Here is a 15,331-nt window from a genome sequence, read left to right as displayed (position 1 = left end):
CAGCAGGCATGGCAACAGCACTGTAACTATGAAGCAGCATAATGTGGCGTATGAGTGTGGCAGCAGTCTGCTGAGCTTTTCAATGAATCCTCATAACTTCCAAAACAAAAGGCAAAGTGACAGAGGGAAGGTTCATGAAAGGAGAGAGTTCTGGGAAAATAAAAGGACACATAAACATTTTAATGTATTATGAAGTTAAAAAAAGAGTCCGTACTGGACTTACTAGTTCCTGGTCTGGCATCAGACACGTCTACCAGTGGACCAGTGGCCTGGGAGATTGATTGGTAGTGGACAGTGTGGGTGACTGTGGACGACTTCTGCTTCTGTGTCTCCCCGAAGTCGTTGTCGGTCAGTAGCACAGTGGACCTGTCATCTTTGAGACAGCAGCAGAAACAAACTTAGCCTGCGCGCCATCGTACATTATGTCCTGTGTCACCAGTGCTCGCTGCGTGCTTACCAACAGTCTCCATGGTGTCTCTCTCCTCGATGAGAAGCTGGGCTCTGGGGATATCGATGTGCATGCGGAGCGTCTGCTGCTGTTTGTTAATTGGCTCTGCTGGACGCGTGTTTTTACTGAGAAGCACAGAGCAGATGAAAAATGAGTGGAAGTAAAAAGATCTGTAATTGCGTCTGTGTGCATGCTGAGGTAAATGATGACGGCTTAATGAAGATGTTACCTCATGAGCATCTCAGCCAAGCTTTTTGCATCTAGGAAACATAAAGAGAAAATGTTAGAGGCAAGCACGTAGCAGATTTGGGAAACCCGCCCATCACGTGCGGGGACCCCCATCATCTCACCTCTGAGCCTCTTGAGCCTCTGCTCCCTCCTCCTCCTCCTCAGCACCAGAAGGCCGATGAAGATCACGACGATACCCACCAACACGCAGGAAATGGTTACCATCATCTTCAAACCCTCACCGCTCCCAGAGTTATCCTCGCTCACATTGGGCGCCTTCACTAAAGGTGCGATGGTACCTGTGCAGAGGTCATGTGACAGTGTCAGGAGACACAACCTGCATGACAACCCCCTGATCTGTCTCTTTAAATGAAAGCTACTGAATGAATCCTAATGAGTAAAAAAAAGTCAAGAGCATTACAAATTTTGTGTTTCACCATAAGCTGCTGCCCTTTCCTAATCGTTGTGCTTGACCTTTGTCAAATTGACACTAATGCTTTGTTCTCATTTCGCCCAACTGTACCTCAGTACCAATGAACTCATCCTTCACAGCTTAATGCTCACCCCCACCCTCTCTTCAGCAGTCGCAGAATGTGAGTGAGGGAGGAAATGAAGTATTTGTTCCTCAGAAGTGATTGTGGTAGAATACTGCTGAGCCCCTGGTGTGCAATATGAGCTGGTAATGCTGGTATCCTTTATCTCAAAGGAGATCAGGAGATTATTTGATTCTTGTGTTAGAATTCAGAGGGCTTGTGAAGGCGGCGTCATCATGAAAGCCAAGCTGCAGCCACTAGATTTGGTATGAAATGTGCTTTTTATTGCCCGATTTGTCAAAGGCGGCTCAGTCTCCTTGAGCCTGGAGCTCTGCCATTAACAGAAAAGGTAATTTATTCCTCTTTGCCTCAAACTCTCACACTTAGTCAGACTCTTAATGCTATAGTTACTGAGAACTTATGGCTTTTATCACCAATTCCCTCCTAAAGTGTGAGTGTTCACATGATACTACCTCTGGAGCAGCCAGTGAATCACGCAGCTACAGTACCCTGCTGGTTTCAGTAGCCCACGACAGACAATCACTCTGCTCCCTGTGAAGAAAAGAGTGGGAAACAGATGGTCTCCTGCCACCATGTGAACTCACTGCCATCATAGCTGAGTGTTCCAAACTTGACTCTCTTCTCGGCATAGCCGGCGCTGTTGTAGACTTTCATCTGCAGCTCGTACCAGGTGGCCTCCTGCAGGTCGTAGAGGACGTAGCTCTTGGTGAGGGAGGTGCGCTGTGCCGTGGTCCAAGTGGGCGAGTCTACCGGCCGATACTCCAGGGTGAACGAGGTGATCGGGCATCCGCCGTTATTCCAGCCGTTCAGGTTGAGCTTGACTCGAGTGGCATTGATGCTAGTGAAGAGCTCCTGTTCTTTAGAGTACTGAGGTTCTGTGGGAAGAAGGAAAAATAATCAGCATTCAGACACAAAATTAAGAGCTTAAGACGAAGTACACCTTGATTAGACCTGCTTTTGCATTCACACAGTCTTTATTCTTTGTTGCATACGTTCAACAAAGTGCTGGAAACAGGAAACCTCAGAGATTTGGACCCATGCTGGCATTGGCAGCTATCGTGATAAGGAAGCCATTTGAGTAAACTCACTGTCAAGTTCATGAACTTTGTGACAGAGTGCATTATTTGCAGGAAGGATTTACCAGTGACTGTGTGTACACTTAATCAGATGCAACACATTCTGTGCTATCACTTTATTTTCTAAATCAGGATGTTTTCAGAAACTGAAACCAAATTCAAATTTGGTGGATCTGTCGAGCGCGCTCTGAGATTTCACCAGGGATCTGAAACCTGCACAGGCGGCGGTCTGAAACCTGAGCGGGTGGTAGGATCTGGGTGTCCTGGTAAGAAAGTCTACAGCTGAGGAGTCCACAATGAGAATTTATTCTCCAGGGTGAGACTGTCAGCTCAAGCCCCGATGAGGGAGTGCAACCTCCTGAATTGCCACTGAGCCATTGTGTGTTTGCACAAAGTACACTAAAAAGTTGTTTCCATTGCTCCAAAAAATGAAAATTAAGTTAACACACCGGAGAAGATCCAGGATAATTAAAAGGCAATGATCTAAAAATAACTGCAGTCTGCTCATGCATGAGAATTTTGAAGGATCGGTCTGGTTTAAATCCAATAAGGTTTTGGCTCTTCACAGGTTTGATCACACCGTATATATTATTATTTCTCAGGGAAAAAAGTTAAAACCTCTTTGACCTTTTAAAACGTGTTTATCACTCCAATCATTTGCTGTATTGTTAAGTATTTTAAGTTTACTTTTAAATAAGTGGAGGCTGCACAACGACTAACCTGTAACATGCCCCTTAAAGAAGAACAGTTCATACCTTTCCCATGGGTCTTTGCTTCAATGATCTCACTGATGCGTCCGGGGCCCACGGCATTCTGGGCGGTTAGGGTGAACTTGTACCAGGTGCCGCATTTGAGATTCTCTAGCCTGTAAGAGCGCTCACTTGGACTGATGGCAAAATTACCCCACTGTTCACTGTTATCCTCTGAGTACTGCAAGATGTAGCCTGAAGGTGGCACAGATGGAGACATGAATGTAAATCAAATGGTAAAAAAAGCAGTGACAGAGAAGGACAGGCAGAATTTCTCTGACCTCTAATGGAGCTGCCACCGTTATCTCCTGGGATCCAGGAGAGGGTGATGGAGGTGGTGGTTGTCTTGGTCACTGTGAGGCGAGGCTGGTCAGGAGGAACTGAAGGAAACAGCAGGATTTAAAGAAAGAAATCTAGCACTGAAAAAGATGATAACGTGTCATTCTTTTGTCTTTCTGCCCATGTTGTAATTCTCACCTTGAACCTGGAGGTTTAGGACAATCTTGTCCAGCCCAAAGCTGTTACTGGCCACACATGTGTAGTTCCCAGAATCCTCTGCTTTCACTGTGCGGATAACGAGGCTGCCGTTCGTATGGACGCTGCGCCGGCTGTCAATCACAACGGGTGCTGGGGTCCCGTTGCTGAGGCAGAGATGCATTTACGATTAACTTTCAGCTTCTAGTGTGCCACACAGACACTGGATATTTTAAGGAGACAATATCCACAAATATTCAGCTGTGAAAAGATCCTCAGTGATCCTCAGTGATTAGTATTTTACTCACATCTCCTTCAGCCACTTGATGGTTGGTGAAGGATCACCAACTGCCTTACAAGGCAGCAAGATGTCCCTCATCCAGGGGGTCGTTACGGTCCTGTTGAAGGTCAGGATCCGAGCCGGAGCTGCAAAAACACACAACTGATCAGCCTGCAGTGAAATTCAAAGACATGTGTTCCTGTTTAAATATTTCAGATGGAGAATTTAACTTAAGGTGTGCTCACACATGTCTAACCTGACAGACTTCTTAAAGAAACTAGTGAAGAATACATTTCTGTGACAATTATTGCAACTTTCTACAGGGGAGCAATAGAAAGAATCGTAACTACAAACTGGTATTAGATATGCACAGTGCAAGACCAGAAAGCTCTGCAGCGGGCGCTTAATATAGGAGCTGACTCCAGACAATAAAGACCTGTTGGTATATGCATCAGCTTATCTGCGTTTACAGAACATGCAACATGTTCCCAGGGCCAAATGCAGCATTATTCCCATTTAGTAATGCTCCTTGTCTTAAGAGTCATTTTTACCCAAACTGCACATTTTACGCATCCACTTTGCACTTCGAGCTCACAAACGTGATACCAGGCAACAGAGAGCTGTTCAGCATTGAAAAGCACATTTTATAAGAGAGTAGCTCCACCGACCCTCAGCCATGGGTTTGACAGTGATGATCTCGCTGGCATTTCCACGGCCCGCAGCAGTCACTGCAACAACCCAGACGCTGTACTGACGGTTTTTGCTCAGGTTGGGGATGCGGTAGAAGAATACATCTGGGGCCGCCTCAAACTCACTGCTCACCTGGAGGAGGGAGGACGTTCATAAATGACTCCAGTGCATAAAAAAACACTCAGGGGTAAAACTACACATGCTGATGTTTTCTATTGAGCCCAAACCAGTAATGAACAAATATCGTGTTTGCACCCAGCTGGACTGATGCTGTCCACGACCAGTTCTCAAACAGCTCAAACTATACTGGCCAGAGTTCACATTTATTCACTATCTGTGATTTTTTTGTACACCTCTGCAAATGTTATAGTTGTTTAGGTGCTACAAATATTTGTGTTTCACATGTTCATGCCTTGTGTGTACACACATCTTTAGGACACATCACATATTTACAGTTTCTTGTGTGATATATGCTTCAAATAGTAATAAATAAATGGTTCTAAATGTCCTGATATGCAGGGCTATGAAAACTTAGGGTGCTGTAGCATTATGCTGAGCAGGTGTAAAGCTCTTTAAAGCTAAAGAAACCCACACAATTACTAATTATTTCTGTTTTTTGTAAACTTTTGTTTTTACTTTACTTTTACTGTAATTATTAAACAAACATAAGTCATCTTTGCTTTGAGCCGAAGCTCCAGGTTCCTGGTTATCTTCCTGGTTAGCTAGCTCTAAAACCGGAACTTGAATTAAAAAACGAACAAACAATGTTGCAACAATGTGTAACAGTGTAACATTGTCTTTTTGAATGATACTTTGTTGATGTGCTTTACCGTGGGGTGTGGGTTGGAGCAGAAAACGGTGTATTTCCTGATGATGCCGTTCACTTTGAGAGGAGGAAGCCAGGACACGAACACCATTGAGTTGGATGCAGCTGCTGCCTTTACCCCCGCCGGAGGACCGGGAACTGAAAGCATGAGATAATTTAGTTGATATACTCCGTACATTAAGCTAATATTAATACTTGAAAGATTTTTATGGCTCTTTTTACACTGATTATACAGCTAGATAACAGATGGCCACATAACATATTCTCTCTGCTGCATGCGAGACTTACTGCTCTCTACTTAAGTATATTTAGGATCCTGCCTCATTTTTATCCCAGTAAAATACTGTTGGTCTAGAAAAACTGACATTTAGTGTAAAGAGGGGAGATATTGTAATTCCTTGAGGCAGTGAGTCAAATTCACTTTAGCACAGATCTTAGCATAACCTGACCATGAAACAACCTCTATGACAGAAGCTCACTACAACCTGACAGCTGCCTTTTTATTTGGAGAGGTGACTTAATCGGCCTACCGTCCTCCTTGGTGCGGGTGTAAATCTGTTCACTGCGGACACCATCACCAGCTCTGGTGAAGGCCAGCACCTGGATGCTGTAGTTGGTATATTTCTCCAATCCATCCAGCTCCAGTGAGGGCTTAGAGGTTGTCACGTTCCTGATCTCTCCGAGCTCTGGCCAACAGAAAACAGAAGAAGATGAGTTTGGAGAATAGTGAATAAATCAGCGTGGTGTCTACACATCTCTGTTCACTTCTGACATGTTAAACTGTTTATGTTTGACTGGATCAACTGGAAAAAATGAGACTGAGAATACGGTAACTGCACATATAATGTCTGTGTAGGCTCTCACTCATCCAGGTCATGGTAATCTAAGGACCTTGGAGACATCTTCAGGAAACTTAAAAGTCTTTCTTTGTTAACCTAAACAGTTATATGTTTAGGTTCTGAACTTGTTTAAATTCAGATTTATCCTCTAAACACACTGACAGCAGTATTAAATCGGGCTTCAGTATATGTAAGAATATTCTGGTTCCTGAATAATTTTTGTGGAAAACAAAAATCCCCATAATGTCTCCTGTTGTAAATAATCCCGTTATGTGACAGGCTGCCACTGGTCCAAACATGTGACTACTAAAATATAGAGGCTCAAATACATAAAAGTAATATCAGGCCTAAGCGAGCACAGCCTGAGATGATTTCATATTCAGTCACAAAATTTAAACAAGTCTGGATCCAAGCGTACATGGTTCCCTCAGCTCTTAACTTCTGGATTATCAACACCTCAATGTGTCTGTATTCCTTCACCACAATGTGTTCTCGTCCACAGTTCTAGTTTTTCATTTCACTCCAGAGATCTATAACGGACCCCCAGCTACTGCTCTTCTCCTCATTAAGGAGGAGAGCGTTTAAAACACTTGAAAAACACAATAGGATGTACAGGTTAACCAAGACTGTGGTTGTCTGTGTCTGGCCCACAGTCTTCATATCCAGGAACAAAAATTTAAAAAAAAAAATTTTTAATCAAAAATTATGTTTGCATCAAACTGGAACCACATCCTGATAAAGAAAAGTGACAATAATCAGAGGCCCGTATTTTTCTGGTGCCTGCAACTGCGAGATAACTGCAGCTCTTCCGTGACTTTAATTGATTCGAACGGTGGATTAATTGTTTTTCCGAGCCAAAAGGATATTTGCAGATGGTGTGATGACTTGCTGCTGTTCATTGTTTGACATAATTGCTGAAGATAATAGTTTTTGGCTGTTTAGGCTGTTGGTCAGACAAAAGAAGCAATTTGAATATGTTACATTCTAATTTTTTAACTGTTTTGCTGACATTATGGAGAAAAAATAGACTGAATAAGCAGGAAAATCACTGGCAGAGTATTCAAAAATTCAGTTCTGTTGTCTTTTAGAGTTTAGATACTTTGATTTCTCTTACTCAACAGAAGTATTTACAAAAAAACAAAAACAAAAACAAATGAACAAAGTCATAACATCCAGTTTGTTCTTGTCTTACAAACTGCAACACCGGCACAGCCTGCACCGCTGCAGGTTCTATAACTCCCTCTGCTGGTCAATGAGATTATTCCATCATCCTGATGTACTACACTTGTCTGGCACTGAGTGCAATAAACAGCTCAATATATTAATTGTTAGGCTGCAGTATATATAAAAAATTAAAAACACAAATATTTACAAATAATAGCATTTTAATGTAGCTTTGAGAATACATTCACTGTTACCATGCAAACTAGCCATGGCTGTCAAGTCTTGAGCGTTCATGTTCTGTAGGCAGGCCAATGTGATGTGACAGTGCAAGGGGCAAAGGTAATCATGCTGTCACAAGCAATCTGGCTGACACTGCCATGCTATGCTGTCCGCCTTCCATCAGCATACAGCCTGTTGGCCAGCAGTGAAGGTTATGCCATGCCTTAAAAATCCATCTGAGTATCTACACTAAAAGCTACTTGTTTCTAATGACCAAGAAAAAGTCACACGCAGTAACGCTTTGAGCCGGCATGTCAGGATGGTAACTTAGAGCACTGCTTAACCTTAGCAATTCTATAAATCTTTTTACACGTGCACATATTTACAGTAATAGCCTCAGAAGTGATGGCCTGCCATTGGCATCAACAATATCTTGCCCAAGGACATCTCAGAATACTAGGACCACTAAGTCTGCTGTAATTGGGCAACACGCTCCAAAACCACAGTGAAGCTGTCAGAGTGTCCTTGGATGTGGACTGGTCAAGTAAAACTATTTGGTCTAGGCTCAGTGTGGGGATCTAAATGTAAGAAAACAGCGGGCCTCATTCACCGACACAAACAAATCAAATGTTTTATGCACAAATCTTAGCTTCATCCCTATTTTTTTTATCTGTTTGTAGCTACTAACAAATTAGAACATCAGTCCACAAGAATGCAGGAATTACAGCAGATGGTTGTCCTTCCTGCTAAGAGGGAGTTTTTCCTTCCCCACTACTACCGAGTGCTTGCTCATAGAGGTTGTTAGAGGTGCTTAGAGGTGACTGAACAAAGCTGAATTGAATTGAAATAAACAATAAAGACCGTGGTTGGATAAAATAATAGAAATACAAATCTTTAGCATATTAAAATGTTAAATGGAAACATATTAAATGAACAGATGTATTAAATAATTATAAAACGGATGCCCCTTCATCCTTGTTGGATGTTATGACTTTGACCTACATTTCTTGACATTTCTTTATCCACTGACTGCACTTGTGCTAACAGATCAGGTGATCCTTGTCCAGGGAACGCAGCTCTCTCTGACTTGTGGCTTGATCTGGCTCTTAGCTCACACACTGATCCTTCAGACATGCTAGCAGGCTAGGTGTGCCCCCTGCACAGGTGCATCGGACAGGGTTATCCACCTCTGCTCTGATTGGAAGCAGACTCATAGTAGTGCAGATCACACCAACCTGTGTGTGTATATGTTTTCATGAAAGAAATGCTATCAGGAATAGTTTATAATTATACTCTATTTGAGGAGGAAGTGCAGATTTCTGGAGACTGAGATGCATTTTTGTAAAATGCATGTTAATCTAAACTCAGGTTTGCATGCTCTCGTGTGTGTGTGTGTGTGTGTGTGTGTGTGTGTGCGCGTGTACCTCCATCAGGCAGGTTGGCCCAGTAGATAACCCTGAATCCCAGCAAGTTGCCATTCAGAGCTTCTTTAGGAGGCGTCAGCCAGGATAGTGAAATGACCTCTGGGGAAGTCGCAACGGCCTGGACGTTCTCTGGGGGACGACTGGGCACTGAGTAGAAAAAACCCAGAGTATAAAAACAAACACTGACAACACACGTAATACCCAGTGATCTCCACTAGGTTGTGTTACATCCTCACAAATAGCTGCAACATTAAACCACGCTACCTGGCTCCTTCACAGCTGTGTTTGTAATGCGATACTCCAAATGTATTCGTGCTGTATTTAGATCAAGGGTTTTGTCTCATTTTCTGCGTACAACATTTCTCATTCATTAAAATGTTGATGTGAAACTGCAAATAATAAGAATAGTTTTATTTCCTCCCCTCTTACCGTCCTCCAGTGTGGTAGCAGCCACCTCGGTGGAAGACGGCCCCGTCCCAGCGCTGTTACTGGCTTGCACCACGACTCCATACTGGGTGAACTTCTTCAGATTATCCAACACCAGGCTTTCTGCATTGTCCCCTGTGGTCTCCACGCTGATCACACTGAACTGGTAGTTTCCTCCTGAGCTGTACTCCCTGTAGCCTACCTGGTAGCCTTTGATGGCCCCATTTTGGAGGTGCTTTTTGGGCGGCTGGCAGAAAAATGACAACACTCATTAGAGATTTTCTGGCTGAATTAAATATACACTGTGCTAACGAGGGAGTGCTAGCACACACACAGATAATTTGTCAGTTAATCAGATTTTTTCCACTCATGCTCCTATCATGTGTTGTTCACATCTGGTAATGAAATCCATCTTGTTTGTAACACCCAACCTACCAAAACACAATCAAAAATGCATTAAGGGCGTATTTAGGTCTGAATGGTCAGTACGGGCAGGAAACAAGAAGGTGTAACGATACATGACACCAAGTAGGTGATGCATCCAAATGCATTCCTCATTCTGCTGAAGGAAAAGAAAATGTTGTAATGCTGCAAATGATTTATATTCAAATCATTCTGTTTGTCTTTCTTAATCATTTACTGGGAGAACTGAAGCACCAGCACAAACCTTTTCTTTTTGCTGGTTGAGAGAAAATGTGCACTTTTTTACCATTTAAAGCAGCGGTCTCCAACCATTTTTGCGCCACGGACCGGTTTATGCCCGACAATATTTTCACGGACCGGCCTTTAAGGTGTCGCGGATAAATACAACAAAATAAAACTAGTACCGGTACCGAAAAAAAGAAGATTTATTCATAACACACGTGAAAAGACCCAGGAAAACAGAGTTAACGATAAAAACGATAACAAAATAACGCTGAAAACCGATAAAAACCCTGAAAACTATACATTTCACACCTGAGCTTCAACTCTCGCGGCCCGGTACCAAACGACTCATGCACCGGTACCGGTCCGAGGCCCGGGGGTTGGGGACCGCTGATTTAAAGCGTAGCAGTGTGCCATTTGTGAAAGCATGACGTGGATGCATGAATTGAATTGCTTTGAAATACAACAATGCAAGCTTTAAACAAGACCACATGTTATTGCACATTGCAAATTAATGGATTCTCCGACTTTCAACTAAGCAGATGAGAGATGCAAATATTGTAACTTCTTCTGAAAAAGCAGAGTAATAAAATATCCTACAGCAAACTGGTTCAAATCCTCAAAGTAAAATAAAGAAACACCTGAGCTGAGCTACTCTGCTCGCTGCTGAGCTAATCCACAGGAGCAGCAGGTTAAATGCTTATGGACACAGTGGAGAGAACAGCACTGGATTTGGAGATAAATCTGTATCTATATGTATACAGCTAAAGACTGCACACATTCAGTCTATGGTAACACACAGGATCAGCTGAACTCACCCTCCATGTGACTCGGATGCTCTGGGAGGAGAGGGCTTCCAGCTGCACATCCTGAGGTGGACCATCAGGAGCTGAGATCATGTCAACGACATAAACGTCTGATTAAAGTGTGCACATCGAACCAACTGAATGAGTGAGGCTGTGGATAAATATATGGAGCTTGTATATGTAGGTGGCTGCTGAGGGTGAGGGGAGGCTGCCAGAGTGGGGAGCACTGGGGGGGGGGGGGGGGGGGGGGGTAATTTCCCTCCTGCTTTTCTCTATTGACCAGAGTGTGACATTTACTACCGAGGCTGCTAATTGAAAAGTTTTGCTTTTAGTGCAGGGTCAGCGTGTGTTCAATAATGCATCAGAGCCGATGGGCTGATGTCACCGGGCTGTTAATGAAGTGACACAGTTGGCTCTTCACCTCCTTTTGCCTCCTGTCTCTAATTCGTTGGTCACACTCTGATTGTTGTCTTTCATCGTGCGTTTTTGCTACACCGAGTTTTGTCTTACTGTACATTATTCACAGTCCTGAAAATCAGATAATTGCGTGCTTGCATTATTTAGTTCTGCAGAGAAAAACAGCACAGAATGCATTTGGCTTTGTGAGGGATTCAATCTCTTAATTCTCACCTGCTTCATCAGTGGTGATGGTGAGCTCATTGCTGGCCTCACTCTTCCCAATCAGGTTCTTGGCAAACATGCGGATGTTGTAGGTGGACGAAGGATGAAGGTCGATGATGGTGGCCTGGTTGAGCTGAGGGGAGACGTCTTTGGTCTTCTGTGCAGTATCCCAGGAGGCTGAGGGGGAAAGGCCAAGTTTTATTGGTGGGCCTGAACTCAAGAGGTCAAATCAGGCTAAGTGCATTAAATTATAGCTTTGAGATTAAATGAATGCACTGATAATTCACGTCTCTCTACTGGCTTAGCTGTTTTCCAGATTGGTATTACACCAGTATGTTGTAATTATGGACTCAAATGAGCTTCACTGTACCTGATTTATTCTTGCTCTCAATATCAAAGCCTGTTATTGGACTGTTGCCATCGAACCCCATCGTCCAACGCAGTGCGATGGTTCTGTCTTTCACTTCTCTGATCTCCACTTCTGGGGGGTCCGGGGGCTCTACAAGGCCCAAAGTTAACTCAGTGTTACTGGAGGATGCATTATTGTGAGGCTTAAAAGGATCTATGGCTTTATTTGAGCATTTCAGTCTGGTGAAGTTATACCTTGTACCGTGAGCTGTATGATTCCTCTGTCTTCACCAAAAGAGTTAATGGCATGGCAGGAGAAGAAGCCGGAGTCCTCCCTCACTGTGGGCATGATCTAGTGGATGCAGAGGAACGACAGGACGTGAATAATGAATGGGTGTAGAATAATACATCTAATGGATGCCTTTTGGTCCATTAGTATTGCCGAAGCAACAAAGTGAGAATAATTGTTGTATCTTTTTATTTTGGGATGTTGCCTCAGCGTAAGGATCTTGGCAGGATGTGAAACATCATTTAGAAAATTGTTTCCCATCGTTTTTGGCTTTTGAATGTTTGTGGCCTTGAATGTAAATGTAAAAATACAATATTCCCTTTGTTCTTATGTCTGTAATGATGTGACGATGCTACAGATTCATCCCAGCACATCCCCATAGATGGCAAACATACAGTATCCATCTTTAAATACAGTCTAACAATTAGATTAGGTTTAAATCTAATTTAACTCACATGGAAACTGCGCCAAATATTAAACCATCATCATACACCAACAAAATATAATCTCAGACTGACCACTTCAGCCTCCTACCTGCAGGGTGGAGATGACTTCATCGCCCACCTCCTTGACAGAAACCACGTAACGGCTGGTCTCAGGGTTGATGATGCGTTCCTCCTTTTCCCAGCGCACCATGATGGGTTTCTCACCGTGGGCCGTGCAGCTCATCTTCTTTTCTTCGCCCTGCGTGGCCAATGTGGTGTTGGGGTAGGACGTGATCATAGCGGGGACTGGTGTGAAGACAAAGTGGAGAGAAAAAGATTTTGTTCGTTTCATTTCACAGGTGACATCGGTACTCTGTAAACACCAGCTGTTGTTCAAAGGAACAACAACTTTTAATTAAGATATTGATATTTTGTATTGACAAGATATTGTTGTGGTATCAGTATTGATATAAATATGTAGGCATATAAGATCTACTGATGCCCGTCTGTTGTATCAATTTTCGAATAAATGTTCAAATGTAGTGTGAGAAAGAGCTTTAAACCAGTATGTGCTTATATATATATATATATATATATATATATATATATAAAAACACCCAGCACGCCCCTGCGGGCGGTTTATCCTTCAAGCTCGGGTCCTCTACCAGAGGCCTGGGAGCTTGAGGGATATATATATATATATATATATATATATATATGCAGTTTAAAAAATGATCAGACCACATGCCATAAAAAACAAGAAAAAAAATAAAGGAAATAACTGTATTTTTGCATGTTTATAAAGAAAAAATAACAATGTGCTTTAGTAGTTCTTTACATTTTTTATATTTGAGTATTTCAATATTCCATATTTCAGTTGAAGACCTTGGGCATTCTAGTGGAAACATAAATCATAAAAAAACTGTGTTGGTAATTACAATTTATACAACAATAATGATAAAAAGGTTTCAAAATCTGGACTTAAATTCCACTGTGATGCGTCGGCGTGACCTTAAACAGGCTGTTCATGCTTGAAAGCTCAAGAGAAGAGAAAGAACGCAAGAAGAGTGAAACATGTATTTAGTATGTTCAATAGTGTCACGTGTCTGCAGGCTGCATGTTTTCTTAGGTAAGTATGTTGGTGCCACCCATGTCATTTTTGAGCTTGTTTTGAGTTGTGGACTTTTTTCCTTCCTTGTTTTTCTGGGGTAAGAGCTCAGCTACGTTTTGGTTTTGTCTTTTTTGTGGGGTTTTTTTTGGCACAACCCAACTGTCCCTTTCTCCCCAACATTTGTTTTATGAATTTGGGTCATTGCTTTTGTGAGAAAGCTGCCATTAAACTTGTCTCAGCGTATAACACTTGTACTGGGTTTCTGGAGTTGTTGTGTTGTTGTTACGCCCTCGAGGAGGCGCAACAATAGTGATATCTGTACTTTCTGCTAGTCCTCATCCCTTCACCTCTGCCTCTTTAAGCAAGCGATTACTTGGGAACTAATTGCTCTTATAGCTCCTTTTAACACTGTAAGCCTAAAATACCTAAAACCCATTCAGAGTAAACTGACACTATGATTTCATTATATTCAATGTAATATTATATCTATCAGAAAGATGTTCCTCAGTTAAAGATGCACTATGTAGTAAAAAAAGCATAAACAATCAAATAACACAGTTAACAGGCAGGCCTATGATTGGCTGGAAGGTGAGGAGCAGCTGATGACTCTGCTGTCCTAAACATAAACATCATGAAATAAAAATGAACGAATTCCTTTTCTGGAACTTCTTACAGAGCAAACGTTGTTTTTTTAGTTTTGCAAAAATGTTTAGTATTCATTTTGTAAATTTTATATTAAAATACGATAAAAGCTGAAAGCAAAAATAAATAAATAGAAAAAAACACGAAGCTTCACGTGTGTTTTGTTGAAACAGCAGATATAAAACCTGTAATGTTGTGTTGATGGCAGCGCACAGCTCTGGCGTGCATCGTAGGGTACTAAGTGGTACAGTTATGCTCTAACAACACTCTGAAGACACCACACTAAATGTACACTAACGACATACTGTACATGGCTCATTACACCCACAGCAGAGTGTATAACAACCTTCCACTCCCAGATGCTCTCACACATAAACACACCTCTGCCTGCGCATGCACGCCAACACGTGTGCTCGCTCTCATTTTGCGTCCCCCCCCCCCCCACATACACACACACAAAGCGTTACTCTGCTGATCTGATGGGACGTGTCAGGCAAGAGGTTGCGAACATTTAAGCCTCATCTCTTATTCACTCTGCCGCCATTTGAGGCTCGGCTCTGGAAAAGAACGCTGATTTATTTTGCATGACAAGTATGAATTTTTTGTGAGACACATTTGGAAAAGTGAGGGGAAATAAATAACCTCTCCGGCTTTATGTAAACGTTATCGTTTGAGAGCACAGCTACTTTCATTTCGCCATGTAAGTGGCTCCGAGGTGGCACGGGGCCGTGTTGTTGACACTCCTGGCACAGTGGGATACTACGCTAGGCGACAAAAAGGAAGGGCAACGAAGAGACTGAGAAGGCTCGGCTCATCAGGTGTGGAGAATACCTGTGTACTGTAAACTTTAAGATATTTTAGTATCTGGCATTTTGTAAAGAAACATTGAAACTACGCTCATCACAAGAGCATCATTATACAGTTGTGTAGACGTTTACGTTCACTCATCATGGGCAGGACTGTAACAGTAATTTGGGGCTTTTAACAATGTCTTCTGGGTGCTCAACTTTAAAATTTTTTGGGATTTCCACTAATCAAAAATGAGAC

The 15,331-nt window shown here is 42.5% G+C and overlaps 1 protein-coding gene across 2 annotated transcripts in view; it reads right to left on the bottom strand.

The window, feature by feature from the left end:
* Positions 1-15,331, bottom strand: part of dscama (Down syndrome cell adhesion molecule a) — a 108,099-nt gene that overhangs the window by 4,197 nt on the left and 88,571 nt on the right. Inside the window, exons 12-30 of one of the 2 annotated variants that reach the window (XM_082549866.1) lie at positions 12,641-12,837; positions 12,073-12,169; positions 11,840-11,968; positions 11,479-11,646; positions 10,861-10,931; positions 9,401-9,644; positions 8,972-9,118; positions 5,856-6,011; positions 5,330-5,463; positions 4,478-4,631; positions 3,838-3,955; positions 3,533-3,696; positions 3,337-3,435; positions 3,062-3,250; positions 1,815-2,105; positions 799-975; positions 678-708; positions 458-573; positions 215-373 (exon numbers count right to left, since the gene is read on the bottom strand). In XM_082549866.1, coding sequence (XP_082405992.1) covers positions 215-373; positions 458-573; positions 678-708; positions 799-975; positions 1,815-2,105; positions 3,062-3,250; positions 3,337-3,435; positions 3,533-3,696; positions 3,838-3,955; positions 4,478-4,631; positions 5,330-5,463; positions 5,856-6,011; positions 8,972-9,118; positions 9,401-9,644; positions 10,861-10,931; positions 11,479-11,646; positions 11,840-11,968; positions 12,073-12,169; positions 12,641-12,837 — 2,841 coding nt within the window. The remainder of the gene's footprint in view (positions 1-214; positions 374-457; positions 574-677; positions 709-798; positions 976-1,814; positions 2,106-3,061; positions 3,251-3,336; positions 3,436-3,532; positions 3,697-3,837; positions 3,956-4,477; positions 4,632-5,329; positions 5,464-5,855; positions 6,012-8,971; positions 9,119-9,400; positions 9,645-10,860; positions 10,932-11,478; positions 11,647-11,839; positions 11,969-12,072; positions 12,170-12,640; positions 12,838-15,331) is intronic. The other variant, XM_082549867.1, reaches the window with a different exon arrangement.

This window comes from Aulonocara stuartgranti, assembly GCF_965226115.1.
Source record: "Aulonocara stuartgranti genome assembly, chromosome: 10".
Classification (NCBI taxonomy): Eukaryota; Metazoa; Chordata; class Actinopteri; order Cichliformes; family Cichlidae; genus Aulonocara; species Aulonocara stuartgranti.
This window is presented reverse-complemented; position numbering and strand designations above follow the sequence as displayed.